This window comes from Oncorhynchus mykiss, chromosome Y (assembly GCF_013265735.2).
Source record: "Oncorhynchus mykiss isolate Arlee chromosome Y, USDA_OmykA_1.1, whole genome shotgun sequence".
Taxonomy (NCBI): Eukaryota; Metazoa; Chordata; class Actinopteri; order Salmoniformes; family Salmonidae; genus Oncorhynchus; species Oncorhynchus mykiss.
Window position 1 is genome coordinate 35,626,344 of NC_048593.1, and position 18,864 is coordinate 35,645,207.

General features: G+C 47.9%; 1 protein-coding gene across 7 annotated transcripts in view; it reads left to right on the plus strand.

Annotated features, from left to right (window-relative positions):
• camk2a (calcium/calmodulin-dependent protein kinase II alpha) overlaps positions 1 to 18,864 on the plus strand; it is a 98,541-nt gene that overhangs the window by 69,604 nt on the left and 10,073 nt on the right. For 5 of the 7 annotated variants that reach the window (XM_036967563.1, XM_036967564.1, XM_036967562.1 and 2 more), the window contains exons 9-15: positions 2,546 to 2,640; positions 4,030 to 4,152; positions 4,285 to 4,368; positions 9,949 to 9,991; positions 15,719 to 15,756; positions 18,251 to 18,283; positions 18,785 to 18,833. In XM_036967563.1, coding sequence (XP_036823458.1) covers positions 2,546 to 2,640; positions 4,030 to 4,152; positions 4,285 to 4,368; positions 9,949 to 9,991; positions 15,719 to 15,756; positions 18,251 to 18,283; positions 18,785 to 18,833 — 465 coding nt within the window. The remainder of the gene's footprint in view (positions 1 to 2,545; positions 2,641 to 4,029; positions 4,153 to 4,284; positions 4,369 to 9,948; positions 9,992 to 15,718; positions 15,757 to 18,250; positions 18,284 to 18,784; positions 18,834 to 18,864) is intronic. The other 2 variants (XM_036967566.1, XM_036967561.1) reach the window with 1 other exon arrangement.

Below are 18,864 nucleotides of genomic sequence, written 5' to 3' on the forward strand. Positions count from 1 at the left end.
GATGTATAACATACTGTATGTGTTGCCAGGTGTGACAGCCTTCTATTGTATAGTGATGTATAACATCTGTGTTGCCAGGTGTGACAGTCTTCTATTGTATAGTGATGTATAACATCTGTGTTGCCAGGTGTGACAGCCTTCTATTGTATAGTGATGTATAACATCTGTGTTGCCAGGTGTGACAGCCTTCTATTGTATAGTGATGTATAACATACTGTATGTGTTGCCAGGTGTGACAGCCTTCTATTGTATAGTGATGTATAACATACTGTATGTGTTGCCAGGTGTGACAGCCTTCTATTGTATAGTGATGTATAACATCTGTGTTGCCAGGTGTGACAGCCTTCTATTATATAGTGATGTATAACATACTGTATGTGTTGCCAGGTGTGACAGCCTTCTATTGTATAGTGATGTATAACATACTGTATGTGTTGCCAGGTGTGACAGCCTTCTATTGTATAGTGATGTATAACATACTGTATGTGTTGCCAGGTGTGACAGTCTTCTATTGTATAGTGATGTATAACATCTGTGTTGCCAGGTGTGACAGTCTTCTATTGTATAGTGATGTATAACATACTGTATGTGTTGCCAGGTGTGACAGCCTTCTATTGTATAGTGATGTATAACATACTGTATGTGTTGCCAGGTGTGACAGCCTTCTATTGTATAGTGATGTATAACATCTGTGTTGCCAGGTGTGACAGCCTTCTATTATATAGTGATGTATAACATACTGTATGTGTTGCCAGGTGTGACAGCCTTCTATTATATAGTGATGTATAACATACTGTATGTGTTGCCAGGTGTGAAAGTCTTCTATTGTATAGTGATGTATAACATCTGTGTTGCCAGGTGTGACAGCCTTCTATTGTATAGTGAAGTATAACATACTGTATGTGTTGCCAGGTGTGACAGCCTTCTATTGTATAGTGATGTATAACATACTGTATGTGTTGCCAGGTGTGACAGTCTTCTATTGTATAGTGATGTATAACATACTGTATGTGTTGCCAGGTGTGAAAGTCTTCTATTGTATAGTGATGTATAACATACTGTATGTGTTGCCAGGTGTGACAGCCTTCTATTGTATAGTGATGTAATAATACATCTGTGTTGCCAGGTGTGAAAGTCTTCTATTGTATAGTGATGTATAACATACTGTATGTGTTGCCAGGTGTGAAAGTCTTCTATTGTATAGTGATGTATAACATACTGTATGTGTTGCCAGGTGTGACAGTCTTCTATTGTATAGTGATGTATAACATACTGTATGTGTTGCCAGGTGTGACAGCCTTCTATTGTATAGTGATGTATAACATACTGTATGTGTTGCCAGGTGTGACAGTCTTCTATTGTATAGTGATGTATAACATCTGTGTTGCCAGGTGTGACAGCCTTCTATTATATAGTGATGTATAACATACTGTATGTGTTGCCAGGTGTGACAGTCTTCTATTGTATAGTGATGTATAACATCTGTGTTGCCAGGTGTGACAGCCTTCTATTGTATAGTGATGTATAACATACTGTATGTGTTGCCAGGTGTGACAGTCTTCTATTGTATAGTGATGTATAACATACTGTATGTGTTGTCAGGTGTGACAGCCTTCTATTGTATAGTGATGTATAACATACTGTATGTGTTGCCAGGTGTGACAGCCTTCTATTGTATAGTGATGTATAACATCTGTGTTGCCAGGTGTGACAGCCTTCTATTGTATAGTGATGTATAACATACTGTATGTGTTGCCAGGTGTGACAGTCTTCTATTGTATAGTGATGTATAACATCTGTGTTGCCAGGTGTGACAGTCTTCTATTATATAGTGATGTATAACATACTGTATGTGTTGCCAGGTGTGACAGCCTTCTATTGTATAGTGATGTATAACATACTGTATGTGTTGCCAGGTGTGACAGTCTTCTATTATATAGTGATGTAATAATACATCTGTGTTGCCAGGTGTGACAGCCTTCTATTGTATAGTGATGTATAACATACTGTATGTGTTGCCAGGTGTGACAGTCTTCTATTATATAGTGATGTATAACATACTGTATGTGTTGCCAGGTGTGACAGCCTTCTATTGTATAGTGATGTATAACATACTGTATGTGTTGCCAGGTGTGACAGTCTTCTATTGTATAGTGATGTATAACATACTGTATGTGTTGCCAGGTGTGACAGTCTTCTATTATATAGTGATGTATAACATACTGTATGTGTTGCCAGGTGTGACAGCCTTCTATTATATAGTGATGTATAACATACTGTATGTGTTGCCAGGTGTGACAGCCTTCTATTGTATAGTGATGTATAACATCTGTGTTGCCAGGTGTGACAGTCTTCTATTGTATAGTGATGTATAACATCTGTGTTGCCAGGTGTGACAGTCTTATATTATATAGTGATGTAATAATACATCTGTGTTGCCAGGTGCGACAGTCTTCTATTGTATAGTGAAGTATAACATACTGTATGTGTTGCCAGGTGTGACAGTGTTCTATTGTATAGTGATGTATGACGTCTGTGTTGCCAGGTGTGATCCTGTACATCCTACTGGTGGGATATCCTCCGTTCTGGGATGAGGACCAGCACAGACTGTACCAGCAGATCAAGGCTGGGGCCTACGATGTGAGTCAAATCAAATCAAACTTTATTTGTCACATGCGCCGTGAAATGCTTACTTACAAGCCCTTAATCAACAGTTCAGTTAAAGAAAGAGTTAAGGAAATATTTACCAAATAAACAAATCTAAAAAATAATTTAAAAGTGACACAATAAAATAACAATAACGAGGCTATATACCAGTTGAGGTAATTTGTACATGTAAGTAGGGGTGAAGAGTCACATCTATCCTAGCTCCTGTTCTTACTGTAACCATACCCCTCCATTCCATTACTGGCCACGTCTGCTGGGGAAAAGCACAGTGTCTCTTCAGGATTGTGTAACACACCAGTTTCCAAAGAGATGAATCATCCTGAATTCAGTGCCTGATAATGGTTTCTTTCTGCTGGGAGGAAAACACATCTCCTACTTTTTCTTCTTCAATTGCAGTCATAGCAGCCCATGGCTCTGTCCTTTAATATTTCTGTACTCTGTTCTTTAATATTTCTGTACTCTGTACTCCTTATCACGTTTTAAGGTATGACCCAGATGCAGACAGTGTTGAATAAACAATAGTTTATTCCTTAAACAGGGGCAGGCAAATGACAGGTCAAGGCAGGCAGGGGTCAATAATCCAGAGAGGGTGTAAAGGTAGAGGACAGCAGGCGGGCTCAGGGTCAGGGTCAAGGTAAGGGTCAGGGTCAGGGTCAGGCAGAACAGTCAGAACTGGGAAACTAAACAGGAGCAAGAAACAAACGGGAGCAGGGAAACAAAACGCTGGTAGGTTCTACGAACAAAATGAACTGGCAACAGACAAACAGAGAACACAGGTATAAATACACAGGGGATAATGGGGAAGATGGGCGACACCTGGAGGGGGGTGGAGACAAGCACAAAGACAGGTGAAACAGATCAGGGCGTGACAGTCCTTTCATATTTTTCTACTCTGTTCTTTCATATTTCTCTACTCGGTTCTTTCACATTCCTACCCTCAGCCTACAGAATGTTTAACCCTCATATATCGTTTGGAAAATGTACCTTTAGGATTATTTTCACTCATTTGAAGATCATCACCAGTTTGAATTCCCACGATTTATTTAAGTAATAAGGCCCGAGAGGGTGTGGTACATGGCCAATATACCACAGCTAAGGGCTGTTCTTACGCATGACGCAACACGGAGTGCCTGGATACAGCCCTTAGCCGTGGTATATTGGCCATATACCACAAACCCCTGAGGTGCCTTATTGCTATTATAAACTGGTTACCAATGTAATTAGAGCAGTAAAAATAAATGTTTGCCATACCCGTGGTATACAGTCTGATATGCCACAGCTATCAGCCAATCAGCATTCACGGCTCGAACCACCCAGTTTATAATTGTATGTTAATACCAAAAACCTCCTCGTGTCCTGTAGTTCCCCTCGCCAGAGTGGGACACTGTTACTCCAGAGGCCAAGGATCTCATCAACAAGATGTTGACCATCAACCCTGCCAAGCGCATTACTGCCTCGGAGGTTCTCAAACATCCCTGGATCTCAGTGAGTTCAGAGCATTCTCACAATGATCACCTTGTCCAGTAAGATCCGGCCCAGTGTCTAACCTGACATGTCTTTATTTTTTCCTTTTCTCTCTCTCTCTCTCTCTCTCTCTCTCTCTCTCTCTCTCTACAGCACCGCTCCACTGTGGCTTCCTGCATGCACAGACAGGAGACGGTGGAGTGCCTGAAAAAGTTCAACGCCAGAAGGAAACTCAAGGTATAGTAAACTTCTGGGGAAAGTAGATATGTAGATATGATACTGGAACAGTCCATGTTACACTCGTTTGACCAAGGTAGGAAAACAATATCACATTTTCTGGGTCACTAGTGATGGGAGTTTGAGTGACGTTGGAAATGTGATGTATCAAGGCAAAATGTATTTCATTAAACGTGTCCATGCACAGTTCAAGATGAGAGGACATCTCTCTGTTTCATTTGTGTGACGTGAAAACTCTCATTAATTTCATTATGCAACTACAGCGTTTGTGTTTGAACTTTTATAGGACCCGTTTTAGGCAGGTCCATTTAATTGTAATTCATTCAGGTTCCGCTTTTCAGAGGAACAAATAGTGACTTTGGAACCATCTGGATACAGATCCCAAAAATTGACTACTTTTTAAAACTATTTGAATACAAATCTCAAAAAAGTATTACTTTTGAAAACGATTTGAATACAGATCCCCAAAAATGACTACTTCTTAAAACAATGGGAATACAGATCTTAGAAAGTGACTACTTTTTAAAACTATTTGAATACAGATTGTATAAAGCAACTAAGATTTCTCAGGAAGTGACTATTGGATTGGATTCCTTCAACTAATGGCAGGGCTGTATCTGGAACTCCATGTTGAAGATAGAAATATAATTAATAGAGCACACACAATCTCCTATACTATTCCAATCTATCTGACAGTCATATTTGATCTACACAATAAATGTACATCTGAACATTCTGTAAATGTCCATTCCCCTGAATCAAATCAAATACAATTGTATTGGTCACATACACATGGTGAGCAGATATTATTACGAGTGCAGCGAAATGCCTATGTTTCTAGATCCGCAGTATCTAACAGGTGATATCTAACAATTCTACAACAAATCCCAATATCTAACAAATTCCGCAATAAAACCTAATACACACAATCTAGTAAAGGAATGGGATAAGAATATATAAATATAAAATATATGGATGAGCAGTGACAGAGCGGCTAAGATGCAATAGATAGTATAGAATGATCATGTTTTAAGGTATGACCCAGGTGCAGACAATGTTGAAGAAACAAAAGTGTATTCTTTAAACAGTGGCAGGCAAACAACAGGTCAAGGCAGGCAAACAACAGGTCAAGGCAGGCAGGGGTCAATGATCCAGAGAGGGTGTAATGCATCGGAACAGCAGGTGGGCTCAGGGTCAGGTCAGGCAGAGGTCAGTAATCCAGAGTAGAGGCAATGGTACAGGACGGCAGGCAGGCTCAGGGTCAGGGCTGGCAGGAAAGGTCAAAACCGGGAAACTAGAAAACAGGGACTATTGCAAAGACAGGAGCAAGGTAAAATGCTGGTAGAACAAAGTGAACTGGCCCAGACAGACAGAAACTTAGAGATGGCACAGACAGGCATTGGAACTCAGTGATGAGGCCTGGGTCCAGGATGTCCCTAGCAGAGACCAAGCACCTCTACTCCGGGTCATATTCCTCCCAATCAACCAGGTACTGGAATGTCCTGCCCCGAGGTCGAACCTTCAGGAGACGTCTCACCCTGTATGCCGGTTGGCTGTCGATGAGATGGGGGAGAGGGGTGGCCCTGGAAAAAGGAGACAAAGGGCTGTGAGACATGGTTTTAATTCTAGACACAGGAAAGGTAGGAAGTATACAGAGGGTACGGGGCAACAGAGAACGAACAGCAGAGGGGCTAATGATCTTGTAGTGGGGGGGGAAATGTCTCGGCTTCAAGGGGTGTGGCCGCAATGCTATAGTGGTGTGCCAGCGCATCTGGCTTGACCTTCTTGGATACCGGTCAGTGCTGCGGAAGCGAAGTGGCCCGGGACTTACTGAACCCCTCCCGGAGGTCCTGGTACTCCGTGGGGCAGGCGGAGAGGTCCGGGGTAATTTCCAAGCCCCCAGGAAGACATCCCGGGGCAGGCAGAGCTGACTTCAGGCAATGAGTGTGGCAGAATGGGCTCCAGCCCACGATGAAACCAGTAGACCTGTCAATCGAGGGATGGAGCCAAGAGAATCCCAATACCACGGGAACCTGAGGAGACTCAATTTGCAGGAATTGGATTGTCTTGCTGTGGTTCCCCGACACTCGTATGTTGATGGGGGTGGTATGGTGGGTGACTCGCCTATAGAGCACCCTTCCAGCGCTCTAACATCCATGGGAATGAAGAGCGGTTGAGTGGGGATGCCCAGCTCAGATGCCAGGGTAATGTCCATAAGACTCATATCGGCCCCCGAGTCGATGAGTTTCTGTAGAGACTTGGACTGGTCGCCCCACAGCGGGGTGGCATGGAGAGGGGGGCGAGTAGGGAGAAGGGCAAAATTGTCCTTAAGACCCACCAGAGTACTCATTCCTACCATTGACCTAGGCATCTTGAAGGGATAGGTAGACACATAATGACCGGCAGTACCGCAATACAGACAACTCTGGGTGTTAAGTCTGTGTACGCCTTCGGTTAGAGACAGCCTAGCCCTGCCAAGCTGCAGGCTCTTGGAGGAACTCGAGTAAACTCAGATTCTCTCGGGACCTCCAGAGTTCATTAGATGCAAGGTGGGATCTTGAGTGAGCGATTGGGACCGCAATCAGACCTCTTCTCCCTCCTACGTTCCCGGAGCCATCCATCGATCTGGATGGTTAAAGGCGACGATTGAGTCGATTGAGCAACTCCTCTTGCCTACCAATGGTGGCTCCTTGGGAGGAGGTGGCATTGCAGAGCTGGTCCAAGTCTGCTAGGTCAGTCATGGCCAGTTTGTACTATCACCTTTTAAGGTATGACCCAGGTGCAGACAGTGTTGAAGAAACAAAAGTTAATTATTTAAACAGGGGCAGGCAAATGACAGGTCAAAGCAGGCAGAGCTCAATAACCCAGAGAAGGTGTAAGGCTTCCGGAACAGCAGGCAGGCTCAGGGTCAGGTCAGGCAGAGGTTGGTAATCCAGAGTAGAAGCAAAGGTACAGGACTGGAGGGAGGCTCAGGGTCAGAGCAGGCAGGAACGGTCAAAACCGGGAAACAAGAAAAGAGGGACTATAACAAAGACAGGAGCAAGGGAAACAGCTGGTAGGTTTGAAAGAACAAAGCGAACTGGCCCAGACAGACAGAAAACACAGCTATGAGTACCCAGGGGATAATGGGGAAGATGGGGGACACCTGAAGGGGGTTGGAGACAAGCACAAGGACAGGTCAAATCGATCAGGGTGTGACAAGAATAGATAGTGTAGGATGCAGTATACAGTATATACAGTACATATGAGATAAGTCATGCGAGATATGTAAACATTCTTAAAGTGGCATTATAAAAGTGACATTATTAAAGTGGCTAGTGTTCCATTTATTAAAGAGGCCAATGATATCAAGTTTGTAGGTAGGTAGCCGCCTCTCTGTGCTAGAGATGGCTGTTTAACTCGGGAGGCCGTCTGCAATCTTGATGATTGAGTTGGAGGTGTGCATGGCCACACAGTCATGGGTGAACAGGGAGTACTGGAGGGGGCTGAGAATGCGCCCTTGTGGGGCCCCAGTGTTGAGGATCAGCGGGGTGGAGATATTGTGGACTCAAGCTTTTAATGATGAGTTTGGAGGGTACTATGGTGTTGAATACTGAACTGTAGTTAATGAACAGCATTCTTACATAGGTATTCGTCTTGTCCAGATGGGATAGGGCAGTGTGCAGTGTGATGGCGATTGCGTTGTCTGTGGACATATTGGGGCGGTAAGCAAATGTGGGTCTAGGGTGACCGGTAGGGTGGAGGTGATATGATCCTTGACTAGTCTCTCAAGGTACTTCATGATAACAGAAATGAGTGCAACTCGTAATTTAGTTCAGTTACCTTGGCTTTCATGGGAACAGGAACAATGGTGGCCATCTTGAAGCATGTGGGGACAACAGACTGGGATAGGGATTGATTGAATATGTCCGTAAACACACCAGCCAGTTGGTCTGCTCATGCTATGAGGACGCGGCTAGGGATGCCGTCTTTGCTGGCAGCCTTGCGAGGGTTAACACGTTTAAATGTTTTACTCACGTCGGCAAGGGAGTAGGAGAGCTCACAGGCTTTGGTAGTGGGCCTCGTCGGTGCCACTGTATTGTCCTCAAAGCGAGCAAAGAAGTTGTTTAATTTGTCTGGAAACAAGGTGTTGATGTCGTCGACGGGGCTGGTTTTCTTTTTGTAATTATGATTGTCTGTAGACCCTGCCACATATGTCCATTGCCCCAGGTGTACATAATCAAGTCAAACCAATTAACCAATTACATGTTGTACAGATAAGTATAAATACATTGTGATGCTCAACTACTGTGTGACTCTTTCAACATGCCACTGAAAAGGTTGAAAGCTGCAATTCATTTTATGATACCCGAAAATACTGCAGAGTAATTCAAAGCCATTTGCAAAGTTCAAGTTGGATGTTTTGCAAAAACAACTTTGAACCTCTTTGTCCATTTGAGGGTAAGTGTTCGCAACCACACGCTATGTAATCTTTTAGCTGTAGTTGATTCAAGAAGGCAGTTTTGGGATATTTATTTTCCTTTCGACACTTAATAGACATATTTTGTTACTGTTAGCCTCCTCAGTAACACTTCACATTAAGCTGTTCTTGCGCCTGTGTAATAAAACAACTTTTTATTAGCACGTTGTTAACATAATACTTTGGTAATTGCATTAAATCGCATAGCAATGAGCTGAGAGTTTGCAACGACTGTACACAAGAGGAATAGTGACTGTTCCTTATTCCACTTATGCAATAACTCCACCATTATGCAATTGTAAAGCAATTTCCACGTCCAATGTAACAACAATGTTGCTGTTGTCACAAATTTACCAAACATGTATAAGTACTTGAAGTGTTACTGTATGTCTCAGTCATTCTGAAAATATATCTGTTTTTCATTTTGAAGCCGCACAAGTGGTACACTTTAATGTTAAGGGGATTCCATGCCCATTGTGTATTTAATTCTAAGCATTAGGCTATATTAAAAGGAATATCCAAGACCCCTCCAAACCATGTGCTTATGATCATATATTTAGACTGACTCACTGTTGTAGTTTCTGGTTCTTCATCAAATATTTGGCAGCCATCAAATACATATTTTTTTGTTTTCAAATCACTTGCATATATTCAAATACCTTTAGAAAATGTCTGAGACCTGTATTTGAATATCAAATAAAATAGTGGCCTTTTAGTTGAAACTCTATCTAGACAATATTAGACTAACTTTTCAAATAAACTACAAAATTAAACTATGTTCTGCACAGGTCTGATCTACACACTCAACGGCAGTGTGACATTGTTCATGCAGTAATACCAAATACTTTTTAAATTGAGTTTTGCCAATTATTTGCCAATGCAAACATTTTTATTTGGTGCTGGTAAGACATAGCAACTGTGACAGTACTCTAGGTTATTCCCTTGACAGTAAGCAGCAATCCAAACTGTTGATATTTAATGTAAGCAAGCTAATCAAGCTGTTGATAATATATTCCAGCCAAGCTTGGTTGCCAAGAACACTGTGGCATAATAAAATTTACTTTTTAATGAATCCTTTTGTTTTTTTATTTCTTATGTAACGATCCATCTCTTCTTATCAGGGAGCCATTCTCACCACCATGTTGGCGACTCGGAACTTCTCAGGTAAGTCCTGTAGAGGTGCCTTGTCAGAACGGTTCTCCTCTCCCTTCTGGAGCGAGAGTGGGTTTATTAATACTAATTATATATGACATTTGTCAGACTTTCTATCCAAATAGACTTACAGTCATGGATGCATAACATTTCTACATACGGGTGATCCCAGGAATGGAACCCACTATCCTGACGTTGCAAGCTCCATGCATGCTCCATACCAATGGAGCTGAAGACTAGAGAACTGCTTAACAGTGTCCCTAGGGAGGTCACTATTCTAGAGGAGTGACATGGGCTCAGGAGGCTGGCCCTAGACTGGGGGCTCCAAGCCCATGGATCAGGGAGGAAGCTGTCCCTAGAATGGAGGGCTCCAAGCCCATGGATCAGGGAGGAGGCTGGCCCTATACTGGGGGCTCCAAGCCCATGGATCAGGGAGGCTGGCCCTAGACTGGTGGGCTCCAAGCCCATGGATCAGGGAGGAGGCTGGCCCTAGACTGGGGGCTCCAAGCCCATGGATCAGGGAGGCTGGCTTTAGACTGGGGGGCTCCAAGCCCATGGATCAGGGAGGCTGCTGGCCCTAGACTGGGGGGCTCCAAGCCCATAGATCAGGGAGGAGGCTGGCCCTAGAATGGGGGGCTCCAAGCCCATGGATCAGGGAGGAGGCTGGCCCTAGACTGGGGGCTCCAAGCCCATGGATCAGGGAGGCTGGCTTTAGACTGGGGGCTCCAAGCCCATGGATCAGGGAGGCTGCTGGCTCTAGACTGGGGGGCTCCAAGCCCATGGATCAGGGAGGAGGCTGGCCCTAGAATGGGGGGCTCCAAGCCCATGGATCAGGGAGGAGGCTGGCCCTAGACTGGTGGGCTCCAAGCCCATGGAGCAGGGAGGCTGTGGCCCTAGAATGGGGGGCTCCAAGCCCATGGAGCAGGGAGGCTGTTGGCCCTAGAATGGGGGGCTCCAAGCCCATGGAGCAGGGAGGCTGGCTCTAGACTGGGGGGCTCCAAGCCCATGGAGCAGGGAGGCTGCTGGCCCTAGACTGGGGGGGCTCCAAGCCCATGGAGCAGGGAGGAGATGATGACAGCTTGTAGACTCACTGGTCATGCATCAAGACACTTCCCCATGCCAATGGACACTCCCTTGTCCGACACTTCGATCGTTACAACACACTAATTCACTGTCACAAGTTAGAATGATGTCTGGGATGTCTGTTCAAAACTGACACAAGATGGACAAGTTTTTCTTCGACTGTAAATCAATAGCTGAACGGTGATAGGGACGATGGAATAGCCTGGCCATCTGCTTACAAACACTAGTTATCACAATGTACATTTGCTGCTTGACAAATGTGCATGTGTTATTATCATTACAGCCCACTTACTCTGGCTGAGCCATCTGCTATTGGGTCCTCAGTCCCTCCATGACTTCACTCAGATGGGCAGTGGAATCCACTACTGCAGGTGGAACATACAGTATTATGTGGGTATGGACCATCACTATGTTGCTGTTATCTGAAATGTTTTGTCAAAATCCTCTACATTCTACCCTTGGCTGCAAGGAAGGGCCAGCTGAGATGAAGGAGTCACAGTGGAACGTTGTTAGAAAATAAAGAGGATGGAGTTCCCTCTGGCGTGTAGCCTTGTGTGTCTTTGGCAGGCTCCCATTACACCATAAGGTCACACAAGCACAGAATCAATGTAGGCACTCTCACAGACTCAGAGATGGAGGGATCCCCTTCAAAGCCCACAGTTTACACATCCCTACCAAACTCCAACCAGCGTAAAATAATTGTTCTCCTCTCAGAACTCCACATAATCACTCATAAAATGTGTGGACCAGAAATGGACAAGGAAAATAATAGCAGTAAGGGTTCATCTTTAAACGGGTAGGCATTCTCATATCAATCAGGAATAGACCCCCCCACCCCATATCCCCACCTGCCAGGGAATCTTGTCCGAAAGCCAAGCCCCATAAGACTAACCCTGGAGGATCATAAAACCATCTCAGCATCTCTAAGCACCACCATTCATCCTTCATTTTCCGCTCTCCACTCTTGGTCTTTCTTTACCCTTCAGATAGCCATGGAAAACCACAGTCCGCAGATATACAGCAAGGTTACAGCCTTATGCCTATTTATAAAGTCCTCACTGTTCAGATAGTATGGCTGGAGCCAAATCTGCCCTTTCAGCTTTTAATGGTTGTTTTCCTAATCCGATTGACTCCTATTATGCTTGGGTGGGTCAGAAGTGCTGTGTACCCGCTGGTTCAGGGCCATATTCGCTTTTAAAATGAATAGAGTAGAGAAAGATGATCCCAAGCCAGGGCTTGGGGTTCCCAGAGCCAGTCCATTGCAGACCAGGGGGACCCCCATCGGCATATAGCCACAGTCCCAGCAGCAGGGGAGAGTGGGGTCACGGAGCCAGGGGTCTGGGGGGCCAGGGGGGCTAGGAATCAGGTTTACACCCCAGCTGACAAGAGGCCATGCTCCACACGGCCCCCTGTCCCCACAAGGGTGAAAATTAGTCGTCATGTTGAAGAAAATAAAGTGGGTTGTTCAACTCTCAGAGAGAGGACAGAACACGATTCCAGCTCAGAGACCAGGAGGAAGAGAAGACGTGAAGATGATAGGTAGAAGGATGGGTAACAAACTCTAGGGGAACAACCGGACGTGGTGAACTGTACGGGTCATAGCCAAACTTTATAGAGTGATTGATCAGGGTTGGAATGTGCCCATTCTTTCTCCATAACTCAAGTGCTCCTTGGAAAGCCTCTGTAGCAGAGCCCAGTCTGGACTTCTCTCACCCACCGGCCAGCCTCTGTAGCAGAGCCCAGTCTGGACTTCTCTCACCCACCGGCCAGCCTCTGTAGCAGAGCCCAGTCTGGACTTCTCTCACCCACCGGCCAGCCTCTGTAGCAGAGCCCAGTCTGGACTTCTCTCACCCACCGGCCAGCCTCTGTAGCAGAGCCCAGTCTGGACTTCTCTCACCCACCGGCCAGCCTCTGTAGCAGAGCCCAGTCTGGACCTCCTTCACCCACCGGCCAGCCTCCATAGCAGAGCAGTCTGAACCTCTCTCACCCACCGGCCAGCCTCCGTTGCAGAGCAGTCTGGACCTCTCTCACCCACCGGCCAGCCTCCGTAGCAGAGCAGTCTGAACCTCTCTCACCCACCGGCCAGCCTCTGTAGCAGAGCAGTCTGGACCTCTCTCACCCACCGGCCAGCCTCTGTAGCAGAGCCCAGTCTGGACTTCTCTCACCCACTGGCCAGCCTCCGTAGCAGAGCAGTCTGGACCTCTCTCACCCACCGGCCAGCCTCTGTAGCAGAGCCCGGTCTGAACCTCTCTCACCCACCGGCCAGCCTCTGTAGCAGAGCAGTCTGGACCTCTCTCACCCACCGGCAAGCCTCCGTAGCAGAGCAGTCTGAACCTCTCTCACCCACCGGCCAGCCTCTGTAGCAGAGCAGTCTGGACCTCTCTCACCCACCGGCAAGCCTCTGTAGCAGAGCAGTCTGAACCTCTCTCACCCACCGGCCAGCCTCTGTAGCAGAACCCAGTCTGGACCTCTCTCACCCACCGGCCAGCCTCTGTAGCAGAGCCCAGTCTGGACCTCTCTCACCCACCGGCCAGCCTCTGTAGCAGCCCAGTCTGGAACTCTCTCACCCACCGGCCAGCCTCTGTAGCAGAGCAGTCTGGACCTCTCTCACCCACCGGCCAGCCTCTGTAGCAGAGCCCAGTCTGGACCTCTCTCACCCACCGGTCAGCCTCTGTAGCAGAGCCCAGTCTGGACCTCTCTCACCCACCGGCCAGCCTCTGTAGCAGCCCAGTCTGAACCTCTCTCACCCACCGGCCAGCCTCTGTAGCAGAGCCCAGTCTGGACCTCTCTCACCCACCGGCAAGCCTCTGTAGCAGAGCCCAGTCTGGACCTCTCTCACCCACCGGCCAGCCTCTGTAGCAGAGCCCAGTCTGGACCTCTCTCACCCACCGGCCAGCCTCTGTAGCAGAGCAGTCTGGACCTCTCTCACCCACCGGCCAGCCTCTGTAGCAGAGCCCAGTCTGGACCTCTCTCACCCACCGGCCAGCCTCTGTAGCAGAGCAGTCTGGACCTCTCTCACCCACCGGCCAGCCTCTGTAGCAGAGCAGTCTGGACCTCTCTCACCCACCGAACCATTGGGAATTTGAATTTTTCTTATTTTATGGTGCTTAATTTCCCTAAAAACTTGTTTGACCAGTTGAATGACCTGAGAGAATCTTCAACAAGCCGCTGGGTTTGGATACTCCTAGTGACTCTTTGGCAATATGACCGTCTCATTGAGTTTTCGATCAGTGGAGAACAGGATGAGTGCTTGATTTGAATAAAATATGATATTTTGTTTCCCAGGAGACTTATGGATCAGGTTTTCTAAAATGTTCTTCTACCTCTTTTCATTTGACTGAGACTGTTGGCCTTTGCCCTCCTCTTTTCATTTGACTGAGAGTGTTGGCCTTCGCCCTCCTCTTTTCATTTGACTGAGACTGTTGGCCTTCGCCCTCCTCTTTTCATTTGACTGAGACTGTTGGCCTTCGCCCTCCTCTTTTCATTTGACTGAGACTGTTGCCCTTTTCCCTCCTCTTTTCATTTGACTGAGACTGTTGGCCTTCGCCCTCCTCTTTTCATTTGACTGAGACTGTTGGCCTTTGCCCTCCTCTTTTCATTTGACTGAGACTGTTGGCCTTTGCCCTCCTCTTTTCATTTGACTGAGACTGTTGGCCTTTGCCCTCCTCTTTTCATTTGACTGAGACTGTTGGCCTTCGCCCTCCTCTTTTCATTTGACTGAGACTGTTGGCCTTTGCCCTCCTCTTTTCATTTGACTGAGACTGTTGGCCTTTGCCCTCCTCTTTTCATTTGACTGAGACTGTTGGCCTTTGCCATCATCTTTTCATTTGACTGAGACTGTTGGCCTTTGCCCTCCTCTTTTCATTTGACTGAGACTGTTGGCCATGCCCTTTGCCCTCCTCTTTTCATTTGACAGAGATTGTTGGCCTTTGCCCTCCTCTTTTCATTTGACTGAGACTGTTGGCCTCTTTTCATTTGACTGAGACTGTTGGCCTTTGCCCTCCACTTTTCATTTGACTGAGACTGTTGGCCTCTGCCCTCCTCTTTTCATTTTACTGAGACTGTTGGCCTTTCACCCTCCTCTTTTCATTTGACTGAGACTGTTGGCCTTTGCCCTCCTCTTTTCATTTGACTGAGACTGTTGGCCTTTGCCCTCCTCTTTTCATTTGATTGAGACTGTTGGCCTTTACCCTCCTCTTTTCATTTGACTGAGACTGTTGGCCATGCCCTTCGCCCTCCTCTTTCCATTTGACTGAGACTGTTGGCCTTTGCCCTCCTCTTTTCATTTGACTGAGACTGTTGGCCTTTGCCCTCCTCTTTTCATTTGACTGAGACTGTTGGCCTTTACCCTCCTCTTTTCATTTGACTGAGACTGTTGGCCATGCCCTTCGCCCTCCTCTTTTCATTTGACTGAGACTGTTGGCCTTTGCCCTCCTCTTTTCATTTGACTGAGACTGTTGGCCTTTGCCCTCCTCTTTTCATTTGACTGAGACTGTTGGCCTTTACCCTCCTCTTTTCATTTGACTGAGACTGTTGGCCATGCCCTTCGCCCTCCTCTTTTCATTTGACTGAGACTGCTGGCCATGCCCTTCGCCCTCGTCTTTTGGGCGTTAATGCCCTTTTTCATCATCCTGTTTCTCTTTGTGTCCCGCGCAGGAGGTAACAAGGCCAACAAGAAGACTGATGGTGTGAAGGTAGGGCTCCAGCTCCACAGGGTTCTCTTCTCACCGTGGAGTAAGCCTGGCCTGGAGGAGGACTTTTGGGGTATATTACACCCGCTGTCCATAAAACATGATTTAAAAAATGTGGCCGTTATTCAACATTTTGTGAAAGTTGAAAGCTATTTTCACCTTCTCTGCAAAACTGAATAAATCAAACATGCTCTTTGAAAAGGTAACATCACAGATCCAAGTAGTCAATGGGATTGTGGGAGTTTCAATGTCTACTCCATTCTCTCTGAACACACCGGCTGGCCCCACCCAAAGCGTGTCCTCCAGTCCAGTCCAGTCCCAGGACAGTACTATGAGATATGTATCTAATGGGATTAGTGCTTTGACAGTTAATCTGTATCAAAGCCAGTAGGAGAGTCTGTCTGTTTATTTGTGTTGTTTGTGAGTGTTCCACTATTATAAGTGTGTTTCTGTAAGTTAGTCTGTGTGAGTTACTATATACATGTATCAGGGATAGGCTCCACTGGTGGTACTCCCCCAGTTGCCGCTGGGGCCTTAAGGAGCAGCCGGTCCAGTCCAGGGTGTCTGATATAGTGATTAGTGGGGCATGCTGCTGACCATACAGCCCTGCTAGCTCTGCCTTATCAAAGACATTCCTCCCTGACCACAGCCCAGCCAGGCCCAGAGGTCTCCTACACTACACACCGCTACACCGCCACATCGCCACAACCGCCACACCACCACAATCGCCACACCACCACAACCACTGCCACAAGGGTCACACCGCCACAACCGCTACAAGGGCCAGACCTCCACAACTGTCATACCACCACAACCGCCACACCGCCACAACCGTCACAACACACCACAACTGCTACAATTACCACACCTCCACAACCACCACAACCGCCACAACTGTCACAACCGTCACACCGCCACAATCGCCACAACCACCACAACCACCACAACCACCACAAGAGCCACACCGCCACAACCGTCACACCACCACAAGGGCCACACCGCCACAACCGTCACACCGCCACAACCGTCACACCGCCACAACCGTCACACCGCCACAACCGTCACACCACCACACCAGCCACAACCGCCACACCGCCACAACCGTCATACCGCCACAGCCGCCACACCGCCACAACCACTACAAGCATCACACCACCACAACCATCACACCACAACAAGGGCCACACCGCCACAACCGCCACAACCGTCACACCGCCACAACCGCCAGAACCGTCACACCGCCACAACCGCCAGAACCTTCACACTACCACAACCTCCACAACTGCCACTAGGGCCACACCGCCACAATCGTCACAACCGCCACAACAGCCACACCGCCACAACCGCCACAACCGCCACAACCGCCACAACCGCCACACCGCCACAACCGCCACAACAGTCACACCACCACAACCGCCAGAACCGTCACACCGCCACAACCGCCAGAACCTTCACACTACCACAACTGCCACTAGGGCCACACCGCCACAACCGTCACAACCGCCACAACAGCCACAACAGCCACACCGCCACAACCGCCACAACCGCCACACTGCCACAACCGCCACAACCGCCACACTGCTCGCCGACCAGACTGCTCACAGAGGTGTCCTGGGGAGATGACAAAGGCAGCGTTGGCAACACGAACCCCAAACACACACACACACACACACGTCCTGAGCCTCAAACCCACATACATGTCCTCCCTCTGCAGCATGGAGGTGTCTTTCTACTCCCTCTGCAGCATGGAGGTGTCCCTCTCCTCCCTCCGCAGCATGGAGGTGTACCTCTCCTCCCTCTGCAGCATGGAGGTGTCTTTCTACTCCCTCTGCAGCATGGAGGTGTCCCTCTCCTCCCTCCGCAGCATGGAGGTGTACCTCTCCTCCCTCTGCAGCATGGAGGTGTCCCTCTCCTCTCTTCGCAGCATGGAGGTGTCCCTCTCCTCCCTCCGCAGCATGGAGGTGTCCCTCTCCTCCCTCCGCAGCATGGAGGTGTACCTCTCCTCCCTCCGTAGCATGGAGGTGTCCCTCTCCTCCCTCCGCAGCATGGAGGTGTCCCTCTCCTCCCTCCGCAGCATGGAGGTGTCCCTCTCCTCCCTCCGCAGCATGGAGGTGTACCTCTCCTCCCTCCGTAGCATGGAGGTGTCCCTCTCCTCCCTCCGCAGCATGGAGGTGTCCCTCTCCTCCCTCCGCAGCATGGAGGTGTCCCTCTCCTCACTCCGCAGCATGGAGGTGTCCCTCTTCTCCCTCCGCAGCATGGAGGTGTCCCTCTCCTCCCTCCGTAGCATGGAGGTGTCCCTCTCCTCCCTCCGCAGCATGGAGGTGTCCCTCTCCTCCCTCCGTAGCATGGAGGTGTCCCTCTCCTCCCTCCGCAGCATGGAGGTGTCCCTCTCCTCCCTCTGCAGCATGGAGGTGTCCCTCTTCTCCCTCTGTCGCTCCCTGGCGTCTCCATCTCATCCTGTGTGTTCCTGTCTAACCTCTTCTCATTTCTCTTCCAGAAAAGGAAGTCCAGTTCCAGCGTCCAGCTGATGGTGAGTGTGATATTCCCCACCCTCTTGACCACGCCTCTCGGCCACGCCTCTCGGCCACGCCTCTCGGCTTTCCACCTAACAGGGAAAGTGATAATAGCTTTAAAAAATCCAAACGAACCAATGAACAAGCGAATAAAGCTGTCATTCAAAATGGAGCTGGACTTTCTTTTTGTTTTTGTGTGTGACCATCCCATCTCCAATGTTGCCTAATCCCGATGCTTTTTGCTATGCTCTTGGGGGTTCATTGTGGGGGTAACACATCTCTCCTTCTCTAGGTGTTTCCCTCCCTCCCATATCTCACCCTACTCCTAACCAGCTAGACCTCAGAAATAACCAAACAGCCCGTTCTCTCTCTCTTAAAGGTGCAGACAGGAAGGCAGCTGTCTGTCTGTTGGAGGTGTGTGTTGTGTTGACCTGGCTCTTCCACTTCCTGGTGTGGAGAGAATACCACTTTCTATGATTGAGTGTGAATCTCTAAACCCGTCTGTGTGTCGTTTCTAGGAATCCTCTGAAAGCACCAACACCACTATTGAGGACGAAGACACCAGAGGTAAGGTTCTCCCCTCCTCTCACCTCTCATC